The sequence below is a fragment of the Aythya fuligula genome, chromosome 3 (genome assembly GCF_009819795.1).
Source record: "Aythya fuligula isolate bAytFul2 chromosome 3, bAytFul2.pri, whole genome shotgun sequence".
In the NCBI taxonomy this organism is placed as follows: Eukaryota; Metazoa; Chordata; class Aves; order Anseriformes; family Anatidae; genus Aythya; species Aythya fuligula.
The window spans coordinates 48,299,708-48,316,446 of NC_045561.1; the positions used below are offsets into that span (position 1 = coordinate 48,299,708).

Genomic DNA, 16,739 nt, shown 5'->3' on the forward strand with positions numbered 1-16,739 from the left:
TATTCCTTTCATTTTACAGTTTTCTAAATAACTCTTAAAGACAGGAGTCAGAATCTTGAAGGTTGGAAAAGACCTCCAAGATCATCTGGTCCAACCACCACCCTACCACCAATGTCACCCACCAAACCACGTCCCTAAGCACCACATCCAACCTTAAACACCCCCAGGGACGGTGACTCCACCACCTCCCTGGGCAACCCGTCCCAGTGCCTGACTGCTCCTTCTGAGCATAAAAAAAAAAAGCAGGAAACAAAACAGAGAGCATCAAGGAAACAGTTTCTCCTAGCCCCCGCTCTTCTGCCACCACCAGAAACAATAAACCTCGCATTGCCTATCTGTTTCTTGTATTAAGAACCCATTCATACAAAACTACAGAAGGGCAACATCTGGCCCTATTCTCAATTTAAAGCACTCCTGGGCAGTAGAGAGAGCCAAACAAAGTGAGTCAAAACACAGAGCCAACACATTTACCCTTCAAGCCCTGAGACATTAAACAGATGGAATTAAAAATCATTCTTTTGCTTGGAGGCAGAGAATACTAATTAACCCTGGCTTCCAAGAAATTTGCAATTTTGTAAAGAGCCTCTGACAAGGAAGAAAATTTGCTGTGCTATGGCAGTACAATGGGATGTCTGCAAAAAGACTCTACCCTCCCACTATTCAAAAAAAATAATCTCTGCCAATGCTTCAAAATTGAACTCATGCTGATGGCAACACAGGTCTTCTAGAAGTTAATAAGACTACTTCTTCCAGCCTAGTTGACTGAGAAGCACCACCAGAAATATGAAGTACCTGTCTTGGTCATGACGCTTCAGCTGTTCCTTTGGACGGCCAACATCATATGCATGACCTTCGTGTATCAAGCAAGCCGCGCTGCCAGCAGGGCAGTTGCTGGCCTCTCCACCTGAGCTTCCTGTTAAAGAACATAGCAAACAAAATTCAATTTTTAAGCCCAGCTCTGCACGGAGTACTCCGTGATTTCATTCGTGACTTACTTGCTATACATTGCTTCACCCTTTTTTTAAAATATCTTTAAAATGGGTAACAAAGAATGTGTAACTGGCAAGACAAAACCTGAAGTACTTATGTACAAGGAGAAGCTCGTGCTGTCCCATTTTTTCTTTGCTGAAATTAGTTTCTGGTAGCTAGTACAGCAGTTGGATATAGATATATATATATATATATATATATATATACACACACACACACACATATATATATACATATATATATATATGGCTCAAGAATTTCTAGAAGTATTTTAACTAATTTTTCCCCCCACGACAGTGAAACAGTACTAAGGGACAGAAAGCCCTAACTGTCAGGAAAGGGCTTCTTCCTCCTTTGATTCTTATCTTATCCAAAGCTGTCAGCAAAAAGCTTCAGACTAATAGTTCTTCTGGATTTGTTTTTAAAAGAACAGACCTGCCACTGTAAGTAGAAGTTCTAGTTTAGTTGTCCACTAAACATGGGCACACAAAAAATAACTGCATGGCTTAAAAAAAAATCAGTGCAAGAATACAACTAAGCATTTTCAATAAGATTCAAAGAAATGATTTTGCTATTTTAATTCCTTATCTATATGGCTGGCTCCCAACTGACATCACATTGATAGCTATGCATCATTACTTATCAAAGCACCTAAACACTTTCAAATTCATTTTGGGACAGACTTGTAACAAAGCAACAGCCTGAATGGGAGCCCAAAGCAACCAATAAATTCAGAGCACAAATGAATGTATTCAGAGTTTATTAAAATTTAACATTTATTAAAACATGTGCTATGAACTATCTTGGTCCTATCTGGCAGTAAACATGAACAGCTAAAAGACTTGATTGAGTGGAAGAGCTTAAGTAAACTTCTCTAACAGTCCTTGCCCTTCCAGTAGGCAAATATCTCTGAACAGCTCAACAGTTAAGAGAAGAAAACTTGGCTTCACAAAAAGCAGCCTTCAAATCATCAGAAATAGTTTGAAACAATAGTGAAAATCCTAAACCACCAGTCTTCAGTCATGGGACAACCTCAACTGGGGCACTAGAAGAATCATACTGCTAGGAATTTATACTCTGACAGGTGATACAAGCTTGTGTCCACACCTAAGTCCCTGCAGATGTTTATAAACAAGGAATCATCATCATCAGAATCATCCACCAAGTAGTGTCCTGAAATCTTGATGAGAGGATTTAAGTCATGTTTCTTCAAATCTTCATCAAATACATAGCAAGGCACCTAAAAGAAAATACATACAATGCAGGCCAATGAAGTTGGGAGAAGTTAGAAACAGGCATTTATAAAAACAATTTAATACATGAAAAAGTCTTTTACTTCTGGAAACTCAAGTACTTTCAGATAGACTTAAAGCTAGATACACTGGATAAAAGAAGGCACCAGAACTTAGCATATTCTGCTCCAGCTCTTACAGTTTTACTATAAACCATACAGATCTTAAGGGGTTGAAGAACTACCAAAAATTCTCAGCTCCACCAGCTGTTTTATAAGCATGTGAAGAAGTCTGGCCTATGGAGGTTGTTAGGATTTGTTTGGGGTAGGAGGGTTGGAAAAGTAAGATCACCAGATCTGTGAAAATAAATTTCTATATGTATAGTACATGGATTACCTCTTTCACAGGTTTAAACAAGTCTTTCTTGCAAGCAACAAAGGTCCTCCACTCAAAATAGTGCACACACTCTGTTGCTGTTACAAATTCAGGCGTACCCTATTTAAAGGAGAAAGTCATTTTAAGAACAGGCTTCAGTTTTATTTTGTATCTACAGACAGAAATAAGTTAATTTAAGAGATTAAGAAGAGAATACAGAACATCAGATCAAAGCCATACAATTTCTTAATAGCACCTAAATAGCATGACTGTTGTTTGTGCCTTTTATCAGATTTGTTGGTAAACTCATGAAGATGCAGGATGCCAAATCCTTCTCACTCTGCATATGCAAGTTCTCTAATTACCGTGTGCCAATCCTAATATGCAAAAATTGTACTACATCTTTTAGAAGCATTTACTTATGCCAACTGATATTGGCAGAAGTACCAGGCACATCTAGTTACTAAAAATGAAAAGACCAATATCTGTGTGTGTAAAGAGACAAACAGCAAGACAATGCATCGTTTACCCGTTCCCTATCTTTCATCCCACAAAGTCTGATTAGCAAGTTATTCAGCTATACGGAAAGGATACCTCTGAAGCCAGCTACTTTTTTTTTTTTTATAGGCTCACATCAAACATTTGCACCTATTTCAGGACAAAGCTTCTACCATAGTTTAGAGCTTGATGCTCAAGTAAATGCCTCTGCTTATAGAAGGAAAATGAGATTTTTTTGCATACTGTCCCTTCATCACCTCAGCTAGAAATGCTTTAGCCTATTCAAACAGATACCCTCCTCCATTTAACCCTGCAAAAAGTGCTTGAGACAAGTTGTTCCAGACACTATTACAAAATCTTTTTGCTAGGTCACATGAAAATAGGTGTTACAACTACACTAACTAGAAGAGGTTTAAAGGTGGTTATGATCTGGTGATATATCTGGAGCTGAGGAACTATTTTTAATTGCTTACAGAATCATCTGCTAAAACAGCACAGAGGAAGCCTTTAAACCTCTCTGCTGCACTGGCACCGTGTTTGAATTGGGTACGCTTCCAAAAGAGGGTGTGCAATGGTGTTACCTGTGCCAACAGCAGCCCTGATACATATTTATCTCTGATACACAAACTTATCAGTCTGTACAGAATACCAAGCTGGGGTATCAGTTAAGCGTTTAGAAGGTGCAACTCCAAAAGCACATGGATATGAACTGCATACACACACTTTTCAGGCATCTCCGTCCACACTTTAGGCAGATACCCACAAACAACTGCACCCCCAGAAGCCCAGCTAGATGCACAAGCACTCTAAGCTCAACTATGTGCAGACAAAATCTAAAGCTTACTGATGTCATCTATGCTGACTTGCACCAGATATCAGCCTTGTTCTTCAGGACTGTTTTATTAAACAGCCACTCTAGGTCCACAGCTCAGACAGAGCCAGTATTGAAACAACAACTTTCAGTTACAGCACCCAGTTGACCAATTCCTCCATATCACGCTATTAAAATACTACAGAAAAACACGAAGATACAAGTGAAAACATTAAAGACCCAGAAGAGCCTGCGATCAGACCTAAACAGCAGATCTGCAATTATTTTCTAACTTGATTGAATTCTGAATGCTCCTTTGGATCACATCCTTAATTTGGTACCAAAATGTAACTTAGGCTAAGAAGCTTGTTAATTACTACATCCACTAGTACAGCAAGTCTCTCTAAAAAGTTAAAAGTACACACTTTACCCATTGAAGATAAGAATAAGCGATTTAGACTTACCAGTGTTTTCCCACACAAGAAGTTAATGTTGCTTTGAATTTGGTGCTGACTGTCTTTCTCTGGGCACTTAGCTGTAGTGTTGAGTTCCAGAAGAGTTTTAGAAGCTCTTTGCAAGTTTAGATCACCTAATATTTGGAAAAAGAAAAGAGGGGGAGGGGTTACAGTACTGTGCTTTTGTGGAAGCTCAACACAAAGGCTCTAAGTTCAAGCACTGAACAGCACAAGACATACCAGTCCACCTGAGAACAGTCTGAACAGAGTACAGCTGCAGACTTCCCTTGCAGTTCTCGTGATCTAAAGTCCAGATCCAAGTTAAGACTGTATTTGATCTCTCTAATCACACATCTACTTCCTCAAGGCTTTGTAAGCAAACACCATTACGAGCTAGCTGCAAGTACCACAACTCACTCCTTCCTCCCACTGGCTTCAATTTATCAGCTTCTTAGCCTGTCTTTTAAACAGATCGTGTCAGAGAGTGTACTTAATGGGAACTCCATCAGTGCCTGGGTACATCTGCAGTACTGGCATTATCTCCTGCTAAACCCAACGCAGAAGCACTACATCCATGCACGTCCTCCTACAGCTCTCATCCCCTTTAGCACAGCCTGCATGCTGCAAGAGGGCTGGGGTCAGTGAAGCTTCACTGCACATCCCTTTTTCTCCAACACCTGACAGAAAGGGAAAGGGTGAAGCATGTTTCAAGTTGTGGTAAGCGCCAGCTCAAGCTCAGGAATGTTCCCGTTCAAACCCATTTGGTTAGCATTAAGCAAAGTCCTCCACGCTGCCCATTTTTACTAGGTAGATTTTAGCGCTGCAATAAGTTTGGGCTGAACTGCAGAGAACACTATAAAATGCCAATATTAACTGGCTTCCCTCCTTATTTTTTTTGTTGATGTCTGCACTAGAGATAAAGTCAAATCTGTAATCACTGCAGATAGCAGCTTTGCATCTAGGTCACATATGAGCCCAGCCACATTTCCCCGCCTGTTAACTCCTCAATCAGGACAGAACAAACTACACCGCACCCAATCTGGGGTAATACAGTTCTGAGAGCAAAAGCAGCAGATGTAAATGAACTGGGCAGGAAGAGGATACAAGAAGCTCAAAAACAGTCAAGGCAATGTTCTGTAGCAACACCTTCCCAACCACTGTTACCAGCTGCCAGGGCTTTCCCTAATGACATTCTTTGGCATCTTTCCATGCTGATTGCCCAGCACTGTTTTCCAGTCCTGTCCCGCACATTAACTGCTTTGAACTGTAGCAGGAGAAAGCTGCTATAGCCACCAAGCTTGCAGGTAAAACTGAAACAGTGACAGGCAGAACAAGACCTTGACAGCTAGCCCTAAGTACCATAAGAACTGCCCATCAGTGCTGCACGTGATCACATCACGCTAACTCTGTTACAAGAAGCCCCATCAAGATGCTAATACCTAAGCAGGCATTCACAGCACCCCTCTGTATATCAGCGTAACAAGAGGGACAGAATTCAGTAGCCACCTGCCTTTTCAAGGGAAGGTAAGATTGGAGACTTGCCAGCCCAGAAGGGCAGCATAGACCAAACCTGCTCATACACATGTGCACAGGGATTTGTGCCAGGCTGAGAGCCTGACACAGTGATGCATGTTACCACCATGCAGTTCTGTACCAGCTTTCATGCACATGAAAGCTGTCTGAGATCCCTGCCTTTTGCATTTCTTGACACTTACCAAAACATGGCCTTCATGTTTTTAGGACTATGAGCACTGATGCTGACAGAAGCATCACGTAGCCCTCTTATAAACATTAAGAGATGCACACTACTCTGAGAGCAAGATTTCTACTCATTACAACATCCCTTAGAAGATGCTGTCAGTGTCTTCTCTTCTTCACTAGGAGACCTGGTAGGAAGGAAGCCAGAATAACTTTCTAGTCAAAAGAGGTGCATATGGTAACGACACGCACAAGTTATTGAACTCTGTATAAATGTGTATGGTTTCAAGCCTCAGTTTAGCCAAGAACTTACAGCAGCAGCCTCTGAGGACCTAACTTAGCCCTCTGTAAGCATCAGCTTTCTCTCAGTTCTGAGAACACATTAATTACATTGCTCTAAAGGCCTTGTTAGTTGACTCCAGTTTCCTCAGTTAAAGTGATGTTCAAGAAAAAAACAAGCAAAGCCAGTACATCTTGTTTAACCCAGGACAACACGCATGCTCTCTCCCCTCCCTCGTGCATGCTTAAAAGCTACTTTAGGAACTTACAAAGATCTTAGCAAGAAACCCTTCAGTAACACACTGTGAGCAGGGTTGGGAGTAGTCTTACAAGCCACCCCCTCACACTGTCAGCTTCCCATGGATGTCCTTCCCAAGTACCAGTTCTGCAGCAACCTTCCCTACAACAGGCTCCCTCTCCAATCACATTTCTCCATGACTTTTGAGATGCATTCTCTGCTTAAAGTAACACCGCAAGCCAGCTTCTACAGGTCAGAAGAGTTAGCAGTTAAACTTCATTTTACACGGTTGTAGTAGACCAGTATTAATGACACTATTCACAACACTTTTTACGCATTTGTTCCTTCATCTTTTAGGCTGCTCGGAAGGAGAATGTCTTCCCTGATTGCCTTTTAATCAGTCACCCAAGAGAAAGGGGGCATTTAGGTGGCAGCTATCATTTCATGTCCAGCCTGTTGCAGCTGAAAAACTTCATGTTTCACCACTCAGGTTAACACAGTTACAACTAACAGTAGAAATATTGCTGTAACAGCAGTCCAACTAGGTAGAACATCAGTCACTACGTATGACACCAAATTAAAAAGGTACCAGGTCATTTCTATCCTCTGACGTTTAAGAACTATGCATTCTGCCTACACCCTAAAAGCTGCTCAGGTCAACCAATAAAGCTGAAAAGCATTTTCTAGGAGAGGCCTCTGGGATCTCAACGCGACACTAGATGTCCCGCAAACACAGTTAGCATTTGCCACAAGGCTTCCCTTGCATACAGTTTGATTACAGTCACAGATCATACAGGTCCTGCTCCCACCAAAGTTGAGTTGATTTTATTGCTCCCTATAGCTGTTACCTCTTGCATAGCAAATATTTAAGAGCAAAACTGTTGTTTGCAGTCAAAACTCCTCTTTGCAAGGTAGAAATCTGATTAAGCCCGTACTAGACCAAAGTTTACCACTTAGCAAAGTTTATCAGCTGACTTTTTGCTCTTCCTTTCCCTAAGTCAAAACCCTTCAGCTGCACTCAGCACAGGCATGCAAGTAATCTCATAACAGCCGGATTGCTTTAAGACAGGCACATGGCTTAAGCTGCCTTGGCTGCTAACCTACAATGGGAGTCTACATCCAGGTAGACATGGATTCAAGGATTGTTCTTCTCTTGCTAGAAGTGCCTTCGATTGACAAACAAGCAGCTTAATAATACATCAGCATGACCTCAACTCAGTCTGACAGTGCTGAAGTCCCAGTACAACCAAGACAATGCTAAAACAGTTGCTCACGTGCTACTTCATTTTGCATCCACATGCAACTGAAAACTCAAGAGGTCAGATCCACCTCAGCAGGAAATAAACCTTACACGTTTTGGGAACAAAAATCAGCAGCAGTGACAAGTGGTCTAGAAAGATGTCGTGCTCCTCAGAGTAGAGGACACCACAAAACGCAACTGCACTTTGAACTTTGGTGCATCAACCAGCCATTCCAGAAAACTCGTGCATAGATATACTGCACTGCTTTAAAGAAGTACAGCCACAAATTGAGGAACACTTCTACTCATCACCCAGTGATTTGAAGTCAGGGTCACAACAGCATGAAAACCACTGATTGACCACAGCCTGAAACCAAAGCATCTCTACAGCTAAGGGAGAGGGGTGGGTAAAAGGGAGGCTGACTAGATGCTGCTCATCTGCACACAGGTGAGAATCTTTTTCCTCACCATCTTCCAGCAATTCAAGCTCAAACACTTCCTGAAGACTCATAGCTTCTCATAAAAGCTGTCTGCCGACAGAAAGCACAATTGACAAACACAGCCAAATTCAGACATCAGATCTGCAGCAACCAGGATTCAATCTGAGAAGATACTAACCTTCAGAAAGCTAGCACATCGTTCTGTTTTAAGGAGCAGCCAGCCATGAGAAAACCTCTTTACTGGTATCTGTATGCTACTGCTTCAGTTGCTGAGGTAAAGAAGGAACCTCAAAAGTGAAAAGCATCCATGCAAATCAGTACACAAGTACAGTTTAGACCGTGGGCTGCTTTGAACCAGAAAAAACATGTAAAGCATGTGGCCAGGAATATACCAGTTTCATACTTAGATCAGCCCCCTCAAGTCCACCACTCCTTCGGATACCAAGGATGCCTCAGAACTACTGAAGCAGCCACCAGATTTGACACATGGAACTGAAAACAGGATTGTGCATCATTAACTTCCTTTGGGTAACAACTTAAAGATATCCCAAAAGCTAAGCAATACAAGACCGCATTACAGAATGTCACCTAACCCTGGTGAAAGAGCTAATTTAACATCAGGCTAGGCTGCGATACAGTTTAGATCCCTAACTCAAGCTTTTCCTATGTCTGGTATCGAGCTTCAAATGAGGATACACACCAGATAGGATACAACCTACCACAGGTAGTTATTTCTACTTGGGATAGTGCTGCATAGTTTCCCGCTGTAGATTTTTATTAACTAGATAGATGAGGAGATAAACTTCACTGTCCTGTCAAGTAATCATCTGAAATCACAGTTTCTCAAATTTACATAGTAAACCTACAACAGAATGAAGTGCTAAACTGTTCTAAGAAAAATCTTTACTAATACAAAGAAGCTTGGAAAAATAGTTATAAGACCATCCATTAACTTGGCTCTGGATTACATAGAAGGAAAGACGCTTGTTTACTTACCTACTGACGTATAATTCTTCTTATTGATGTCATATGCACAGACTGCACTCGTCCTCCCACACTCTTCAACACCAACACAGAAGTTTATTTTATAAAGTACATGTCTGTCTGCATCAATTGCTTCCCATGTATAACTGAAAAGAAAAAAGCACCTGGGTTAGTTCTGTGCTGCCATCCTCTAGGCCCCAGTCCCTGAAGCAACCAGGTTGCAAAGTTAAGCACACCACTACACCAAGTTGCTTGTTTGTGTTCTGTATCAGTATCAGAAATAGTTGTTACTGTGTCAGGGCCAAGAACAAAACAGAGATGCTTCTCTAGTACCTAAATATTTCCCACATTTCTTGCAGTACCCAACCAACCCCTCTCCCTCCCTGAAATCCCTGAGAAGGGTACTCTGAGCAGGTACATCACAGGTGGTGAACCCTTCTCCTTGAGAGCCTGACCAATTTGTCAAATCCCTTAGGCCAGCTGCACACCACTGCCTTTCAGCAATACCCAACAACAGTGTAAAATCCTCAAGCGTAAGCAGACTGGAGCAGCAGGCCACGTCCTGAACACCAGCAGCAAATCCATCTAGCTACAAGGGAAAATCTGGGTCTGAGATTCTTACAGCACTCAGACAGAAAGATGCAAACAATGCTTCCCTGGACTATCTGCACCTCTACGCACTTTTATATAGAACTCCACATTCCAGGGACAGCTTCTGAAGGGTGACGTCAGAAGCTGAAAAGCAAGCAGAGCTATCCACGAGGGACAAAAAGGGATCGTGACAGATAGCTACAGCCATGTCAGAAAACCAGCCGAGTAAAATCTGATAAAGGAGCATGACACTCTAGATAACACAGTGGGGAGTAAGTCAGAGCAAGAAAACAAAACCAAAAAATGTACTGCACTTCTGAGGCTGAATAAGTCCTAGCTTCCCTCATCACAAGCACCGAGACGATGGTGCGGATGTGATGAGCTGCATGACACCGCATTGCTCACTTTGGAGCCGCGCCCGGGTCAGCTGGTTTTGGTCAGGAGCTCTCCAGACAGGCTGGCCTACTAGCAGGAAGCACCATCCAGGCGCTGTTAGAGGCCCAGCTCAGCAGACATGCACCGTCGGCTTGGCTCTGAGCTCTCCCAGTTCTGGCAGGAGCGCGCATCCTCTGGATTGAGCTGATTTCTGCAGTGTAAGAGATCCCCCAGCTTTCCCCCTCCATCTGAAACAGCAACTTCAGTGGGATTTGATGCAGACTCGTGCCATCGGAAAAACAAAGGCAATAGAGCAACTTCCTAGGCATTCCTGATATTTACAATTCACCTAAGGTTTAATGAATCTGACCCAAAGAAGCATTTGCCTTCATCTACAGATTAGTCCCAAGCCCATCAAGGAGGCTCAGCTCCCCTCTCTCAGCTATCAAAAGATGAGAAGTTGACCAGAAGCTTCACCCCGAGGGTTTGGCTGCCTCCACCTCGACCTGTAGGCGCTACCTCACTCGGCACTGCCATAACCCAGCCCCCCCAGGAGGAGAACCCACCACTCTCCTGCCACTTCAGAAGCCCAATTCTTAGACAAGGATGGGGCAACAGCAGCTCAGCTCCTGTATTCTGATTTTTTTGAATCCTCTAAGAGCTCCTCTGAAATCCAGTGAATCTCATCTCTAATCAAAGAGCCAGCAGTAGAATAACACACAATTTTTCCATGCAATTGCTGAGTAGAGGCCTCTTGGCTTCCCTGTGCTACAGCAGCCTTAATTTCAATCTGCTGGTGGCTGGAACAAGTCAGGGACAAATACAAGAGCTCCCTCTGCAAACTGAAAATCATCATCTTATTACAGGAAGAGAAAGCTCAGAAAAACCCCAACATACCAGGTACTGAGTCATACCTGAAACACCAGTGAAACTATTTTTTAATCAGATCAAGGATCAGATTCAAGGATTGTGTCTCAATCCTAAACAAACGCTTGCCATTGTTCTTTCCTAGTACACAGAGTTGATATTTTACAATCATACTGATTAGCTCAGAAGTGGACCATCTCTGTGCAGGAAGATGATGCCAATTAAGTTATAGTAGAGAAAAAACAGGAAGGTAAGAAAACCTGACAAGGAAATCACACAGAATAAGTTGGAAGAACCTGACCTCAAGGGCTCTGAAAACATAAATTAAGACTAAAATCATTTTTTCCTCCATCAGAAAATGTGTTTCAATCAAAACACAACTGTAAGAGGAAGTCCTGGAAATTCCACGTTCTGCTGAAAAACTCCCAAAGGCTCCAGTGCTCTTTTTGACTTGTTTCAGCAGATTACAAAAGAGGCAAAGAATGACATTTTTTGATCAAGCTGGAGTGTTCTTCAACACCCACAGAGAATTTGGAAACTAAAGCTTGTTTGTGAACCAACAAGAATCCGAGTCCTTCATACAACAGAATTATCAATATATTAGAGATTAGTTCCTTGCTTTCCCAGTTCCTTGTTATGAAACAGAGGACATCAACACCTTAAAGTCCTCTCACCCACGTACGAGAAGCAGAAGAGAAACAAGATGAGAATGCTTACAGAACTGCAACAGAACAGCTGCTGAAGTCAGCCTCTCTCCGGCCTGTCATAGACCCCTACACAAGGAAGTCAGAGGGATTTTTCTAAACAATCCAGGGCAAGTAAGCATGGAATTTCTTGTTTCATCATGTTCCAAACCACACCTTCAATGGCACACACAAATGAAAGCCTACCCTGGTTGCAGAGCACAGTTATTTCAGGAAAGCTGAAGGGCCTTTTCTTTAAAAGAACGGGGATGGAAGGAGATCTGTTCATTGCACTGCCCAAACACACCAGAGCTGAACAGGAGGTTGGATGTAGTCTGAGCAGCTGTTCTCAACTACCAGCTGCAAAATGCACATCCACAGCAAAAGAAAGAATTATTTATTTCACAAGTAAAGCTCCTGACATGCAATGAATGCCCAGGGATAGGATCTCACTGCAGCCCCACGGCATGTGCTCTACTTTCCGATGCTTACAAACTGATCTCTGCCATCAGGGAAACAGTCTGTCTGCAATCACTTGGCCACAAACTGATCTCTGCCATCAGCTAAACACAGTCTGTCTGCAATCACTTGGCCACGCCAGCTGCAGCTGAGCCACGTGAGCTGCCTTCCTCCAGCTGCTCAGCAGACACCTCCTGCCAGCAGTTACTCCTCCTGCTTGGCCCCTTACCTGGTCCAACCAAGGTCATGCAGCTAGCAAAGAGCTGCCATCTGAGGTTCTTAGGATATCCCAAATTAATTCTAAGGGAGCTGTTACAGCAGCAGCTCTGACAAGCAATAGACTTGGTTATAGGGGTGGAGAGTGCATGAGCATTAACCTCACTGCCTGCTCCGGGCTGCAGCTAGAGCCAAAGCAGCAAGAACAACCTGAGGAGAAAAAAAATACCTGGTCATTTCCAAAGCATCGCTTCTTGACAGGCTGCAAACTCAGCTTGTGCTCCGCCACAAGAAGAACCAGAAAAGCCTCCAGTGCCACCACTCCCCGAGGCATCCCCAGCTCCTGCAGACCCCCAGGAGAGAGGAGCAAAGCCACATGCTCGTGCCTCACACCACCCAGGCAGCCACTTCTGCTGCCATTCAAGAGCTGTGAACAAAGGCAGTTCAGAAGTATCCGCCTTGACATTAGTTGCAAAATAGCTAGTTCTGCTGAAATTACATGACAGCACCTGTTTCCAGATAGCCCACAGTTGGTTTTATCTCACAGTTACAGGCCTGAAACAGATCCACCTCCACCTTGCAGGGGAAGTTCCCCTCTTCTTTGCCTTCCCCTTCCCCGTTGCTTATTTCTGGCCTCTGCTTGCGACACAGGCTGGATGCAAGAACTGCTCTGCCCCTGAATTGCCTCAGCACAAACAACAGGTGCATGCTCAAGTGCACAGGGAGGAGAGGAGCCAGCCCCAGGCCTGGCTCACTGGGAACAGGAGGCAGCAGAAGGCAGGGAGGATCCCCTGCTGGAGGCAGCACCAATCCAGGCTACAGCCGACAGTTGTGCAAGCAGTGTCCAAACACGTACTTGGATTGGACTTGCCCGCAGGTCAGTCTTTCCAGCTACCTACCTTTATGTCCTTGCTTCAGTGTCTTAAAGAAAGTTAAAATACTTTCTAGCAAACCCTAAGCTCAATAAAGGGCTTGGCATTTTTTGACAAAGCAAAGAAGCAAAAAAGGTAGCATGAAAAGGGAGAGGAGCATCAGTGAGTTTAGTTTACCTTGGGAATGAGCAGCTCCAGTGTTGAAATCAGCAGCTTGCAGAAAGGCCGGCAGCTCGCATGCACCATTTAACCCGAACCACAAGCCGCTTTGGGGTTTGAATGGTAGCGAACCACCCCCAAATGCAACGAAGCATGGGACAGCTACCGCCACCATTTTCATAAGCACCCTCAGCTTCCTGGTTCTCAAACCCCATGAGATGCCTGCTAGGAAGGCACACCCCCACCCCAACAGCTACAGGGCATTGATAGGAAGAGGCATTGCTACAGGGCATTGCTCTCGAGGGAGGCACTGCTGGCTCCCTTTGCTGAAGGGGCCCGACAGCCAGACCGCCCAGCACAGAGGTGAGAAACCTACAACAGTGGGACTGGAAAGCTGATCCCTCAGTCACTGTGCACCCATACAGCCTCGTGCCCAGCACCTCCTCAGTATGAAAACATTGCAGAGGCGAGACTGAAACCAGAAGACTTCTGCGAGCAGGTTCAACCAGCGCGATCACAAGCTCACAGGCTTGGGAACAGTTTCCAGGATGATGATTTGCAATCAGCTTAGATGCAGAACTTCCCACAGAAATCACCATTAGATGTGGCTAACATTTTAGCATAAACATGCACAGAGCAGGTTTGTTTCTGTATCAAAGAAAGCTCTCCCTAGAAGAAAACCACAGCTTGAACGGCACAACATACAAAGCTGCTGCCGTACTTCAAGAGCTGAGAGAACACTTACTGTGTACCCCTACTCATGCTTAGCTCCTCTCTGCTTTACCTGTCACCTTTTCCGATCGTCACACACGGCACATGTCTTCAGGCAAGTTCTCTGACAGGCACATCATGCGTAACAGCCTTACAGTTACACCACATGCCCTTCAGCTTTCGATCCTTGCATGCACTTTGACATTTCACCTTCTGCGATACGGTCTAAACCACATCTACTACATCACATCACAGAACGTGTGAGAAAGGGAAGAGCAATGCGAGGTTCAGACATGCAAGAGCTATAGGAAGCCAATGTGCTGAGAAGTCACACTGAGGCCATTGCAGTGGCAAATTCCCAGGCCTATGAAGCAACCATGGACATATGCAAATAAGTCCAGTAACGAGTTATTTATGACATCTCCCATTTAAGTCTGTCGAAGCACTTAATAGAGCTGAGCAAGTTCACCTACAGGTCATCTCCCTGTGCTCGGGGCATGCCTTTTCTCTGAGGCTACGCCAAATGCTAAACCCAAGGCTTCTAACAGCACCAGAGCACACTGTGGTTCCACGACAAGTGCTGAAAGGAGCAAACATACTGCTCTGGTCATTCTCACTACTAGCTTCATCTATCCAACCAGGTCCTCTGTATTCTTTCCCAGGTGCTCACATTGCAGCAATCCTGGAGGCGCCTCAGCAGAGAAGATAAACACAGCTAATTGCAAGTCACATGGCCGCACGGCCAGCTTCAGGAGCACGCAAGAACAATAGCAAAAGCGTGACGACACCAGGCACTGCAAGCCACCACATTCCACAAAGTTTCAGAAAAAGCAACGCAGGTCTGTCCTTCCTCCCCCAGACTGCCCAAGCCTGCCTGCAGTACGGCTACCAGAAGCAGGCAAAGAAACCCACTCGAAGCTCAAGCAGCCTCACACTTCAGTTACTGCGGACAGAAGTTGTGATAGCTTTCTTCCCCACTGCAAGCGGGCCTTCCCCACCTGGGTGCCGACCTGCTCTTATTTACTTACAGGCAGCACAGCACCTGCCCCCCTCCGCAGCGCTCTCCCTCCTGGCCCAGCTCTTGGCACTGGCACGGCGGGGCAGGGCAGGGCTGCTGCAGCCCGCAGAGGCCCGGGCACGGGCCGGGGCCGGCCCCGGGGGCAGCCCCCAGCCACAGCGGCCCCGCTCCCCGGGCCTCAGCCCGCCCGCGGCCGGGACTCACGGACACGGACACGGACACGGACAGACAGCGGCGGCGCCCCCCCGCCACCCACCTGCACAGCTCCCGGTAGGCGTCGCCGAGCACCGGGGGGGGCCCAGCACCGGCTCCCCGCGGCAGGAGGAGGCCGAGGAGCGGCGGCAGCAGCAGGGCGAGGCCGAGGCCGAGGCCGAGGCCGGGCAGCGCCATGGGCTCGGCTCCGCTCCGCTCCCCTCCGGGCTGCGCTCGCCGCGGCCCTGCCGACGCGGCCCCGGCACGTCAGGCGGCGCCTCCTCACGTGACCGCCGCCCGCACGTGACGGCGGCGGGAGGGGCGCGCGCCACGTGACGCGCGCCCGCCCCGCCCTCTCCCCTCCCGCCCGCCGCGGTAACGGCCGAGGCGGCCGTTGGGGGGGTAACGGCCGCTCTGGGTAACGGGCGGTAGCGGCCAATGCCCAAGTGCTGAGGGGGGATGGTGGCGGGGCTGCTGCCAGCGATTTCGCTGGAGCACTGGGCTGTTTTCCTGTCCCATCCCCTGTCATCCAAGAGAACACGACAGCGTGAAGATCTGCCTCTGTGGCAGACCTGGTCCCAAGCTGCTCCCTGTGTTTTTTTATACCCATATTGCTCCAACCTGACCCGTGCCCCTCCTTCCCCCCAGTCACACGCTCCGCTTCCCTCCTTCCCAGCAGCGCCGCAGGGCAGCCTGGGGGCTCAGATGCTGGTCAGGGTGAGACCCACCGTGCCCTCTGGGCTGCTCTGGGTTCGTTTCCAGCCCTGCCATGGCCCGAGCTGCCGCACAAACACCGGCAGCGGCTCAGGGCGAGGAAGCCCGAGGAAGGCGTAGCACCAGCGTCAGCTTTTTGAGCTGCAGTGAAATGCCACCCTAGGAGACCCAGCCAGAAGTTAGAGCCCAGCTCTAGCCCACCGCTCACCGCTGCCTCGCATGGCCTCAGCCCCGGGTTTCCTCCTGTCTGCTGGCACAAGGTGGTTCAACGCTATTCAGCTCAGAAGTTCAGCCCAACAGAACAATAACCTGTGGGGAAAATAAACAAACAAACACACAAACATATTAGTTTTCTGCTGGCTCAGCAATAGTAGCAGCTTAGTGAAAGGATGAATCCTGTACGAAGGCAAACAAGTGAGAGGAGAGAGGAGGAAGAGGAGGAGGGATGAATGAAAAGGATTGGCTAAGTGCCATTACCCGTTCCAGTTTTGTATCACTGCATGACAGATCCTTGCCAACCCATGAAGTTTTGTTTCAGCCTTCAATGGATTCCTTAAAGATCCAAATCTGTTTACCCAAGAATCCCAGATGTCTGTTTTTTAAATTCTAGCCTATATAGTTCAAGGACAAGCCTAATGGCAT

At 46.0% G+C, this 16,739-nt stretch overlaps 1 protein-coding gene across 1 annotated transcript in view; it reads right to left on the reverse strand.

Annotated features, from left to right (window-relative positions):
- The window catches only part of IGF2R (insulin like growth factor 2 receptor), a 53,327-nt gene extending 37,678 nt beyond the window's left edge, over window positions 1-15,649 (reverse strand). Inside the window, exons 1-6 of the mRNA XM_032185180.1 lie at window positions 15,448-15,649; window positions 9,253-9,386; window positions 4,371-4,495; window positions 2,619-2,717; window positions 2,098-2,230; window positions 793-913 (exon numbers count right to left, since the gene is read on the reverse strand). Coding sequence (XP_032041071.1) covers window positions 793-913; window positions 2,098-2,230; window positions 2,619-2,717; window positions 4,371-4,495; window positions 9,253-9,386; window positions 15,448-15,581 — 746 coding nt within the window. The 5' untranslated portion in view covers window positions 15,582-15,649. The remainder of the gene's footprint in view (window positions 1-792; window positions 914-2,097; window positions 2,231-2,618; window positions 2,718-4,370; window positions 4,496-9,252; window positions 9,387-15,447) is intronic.
- Window positions 15,650-16,739: the final 1,090 nt, after the last annotated feature.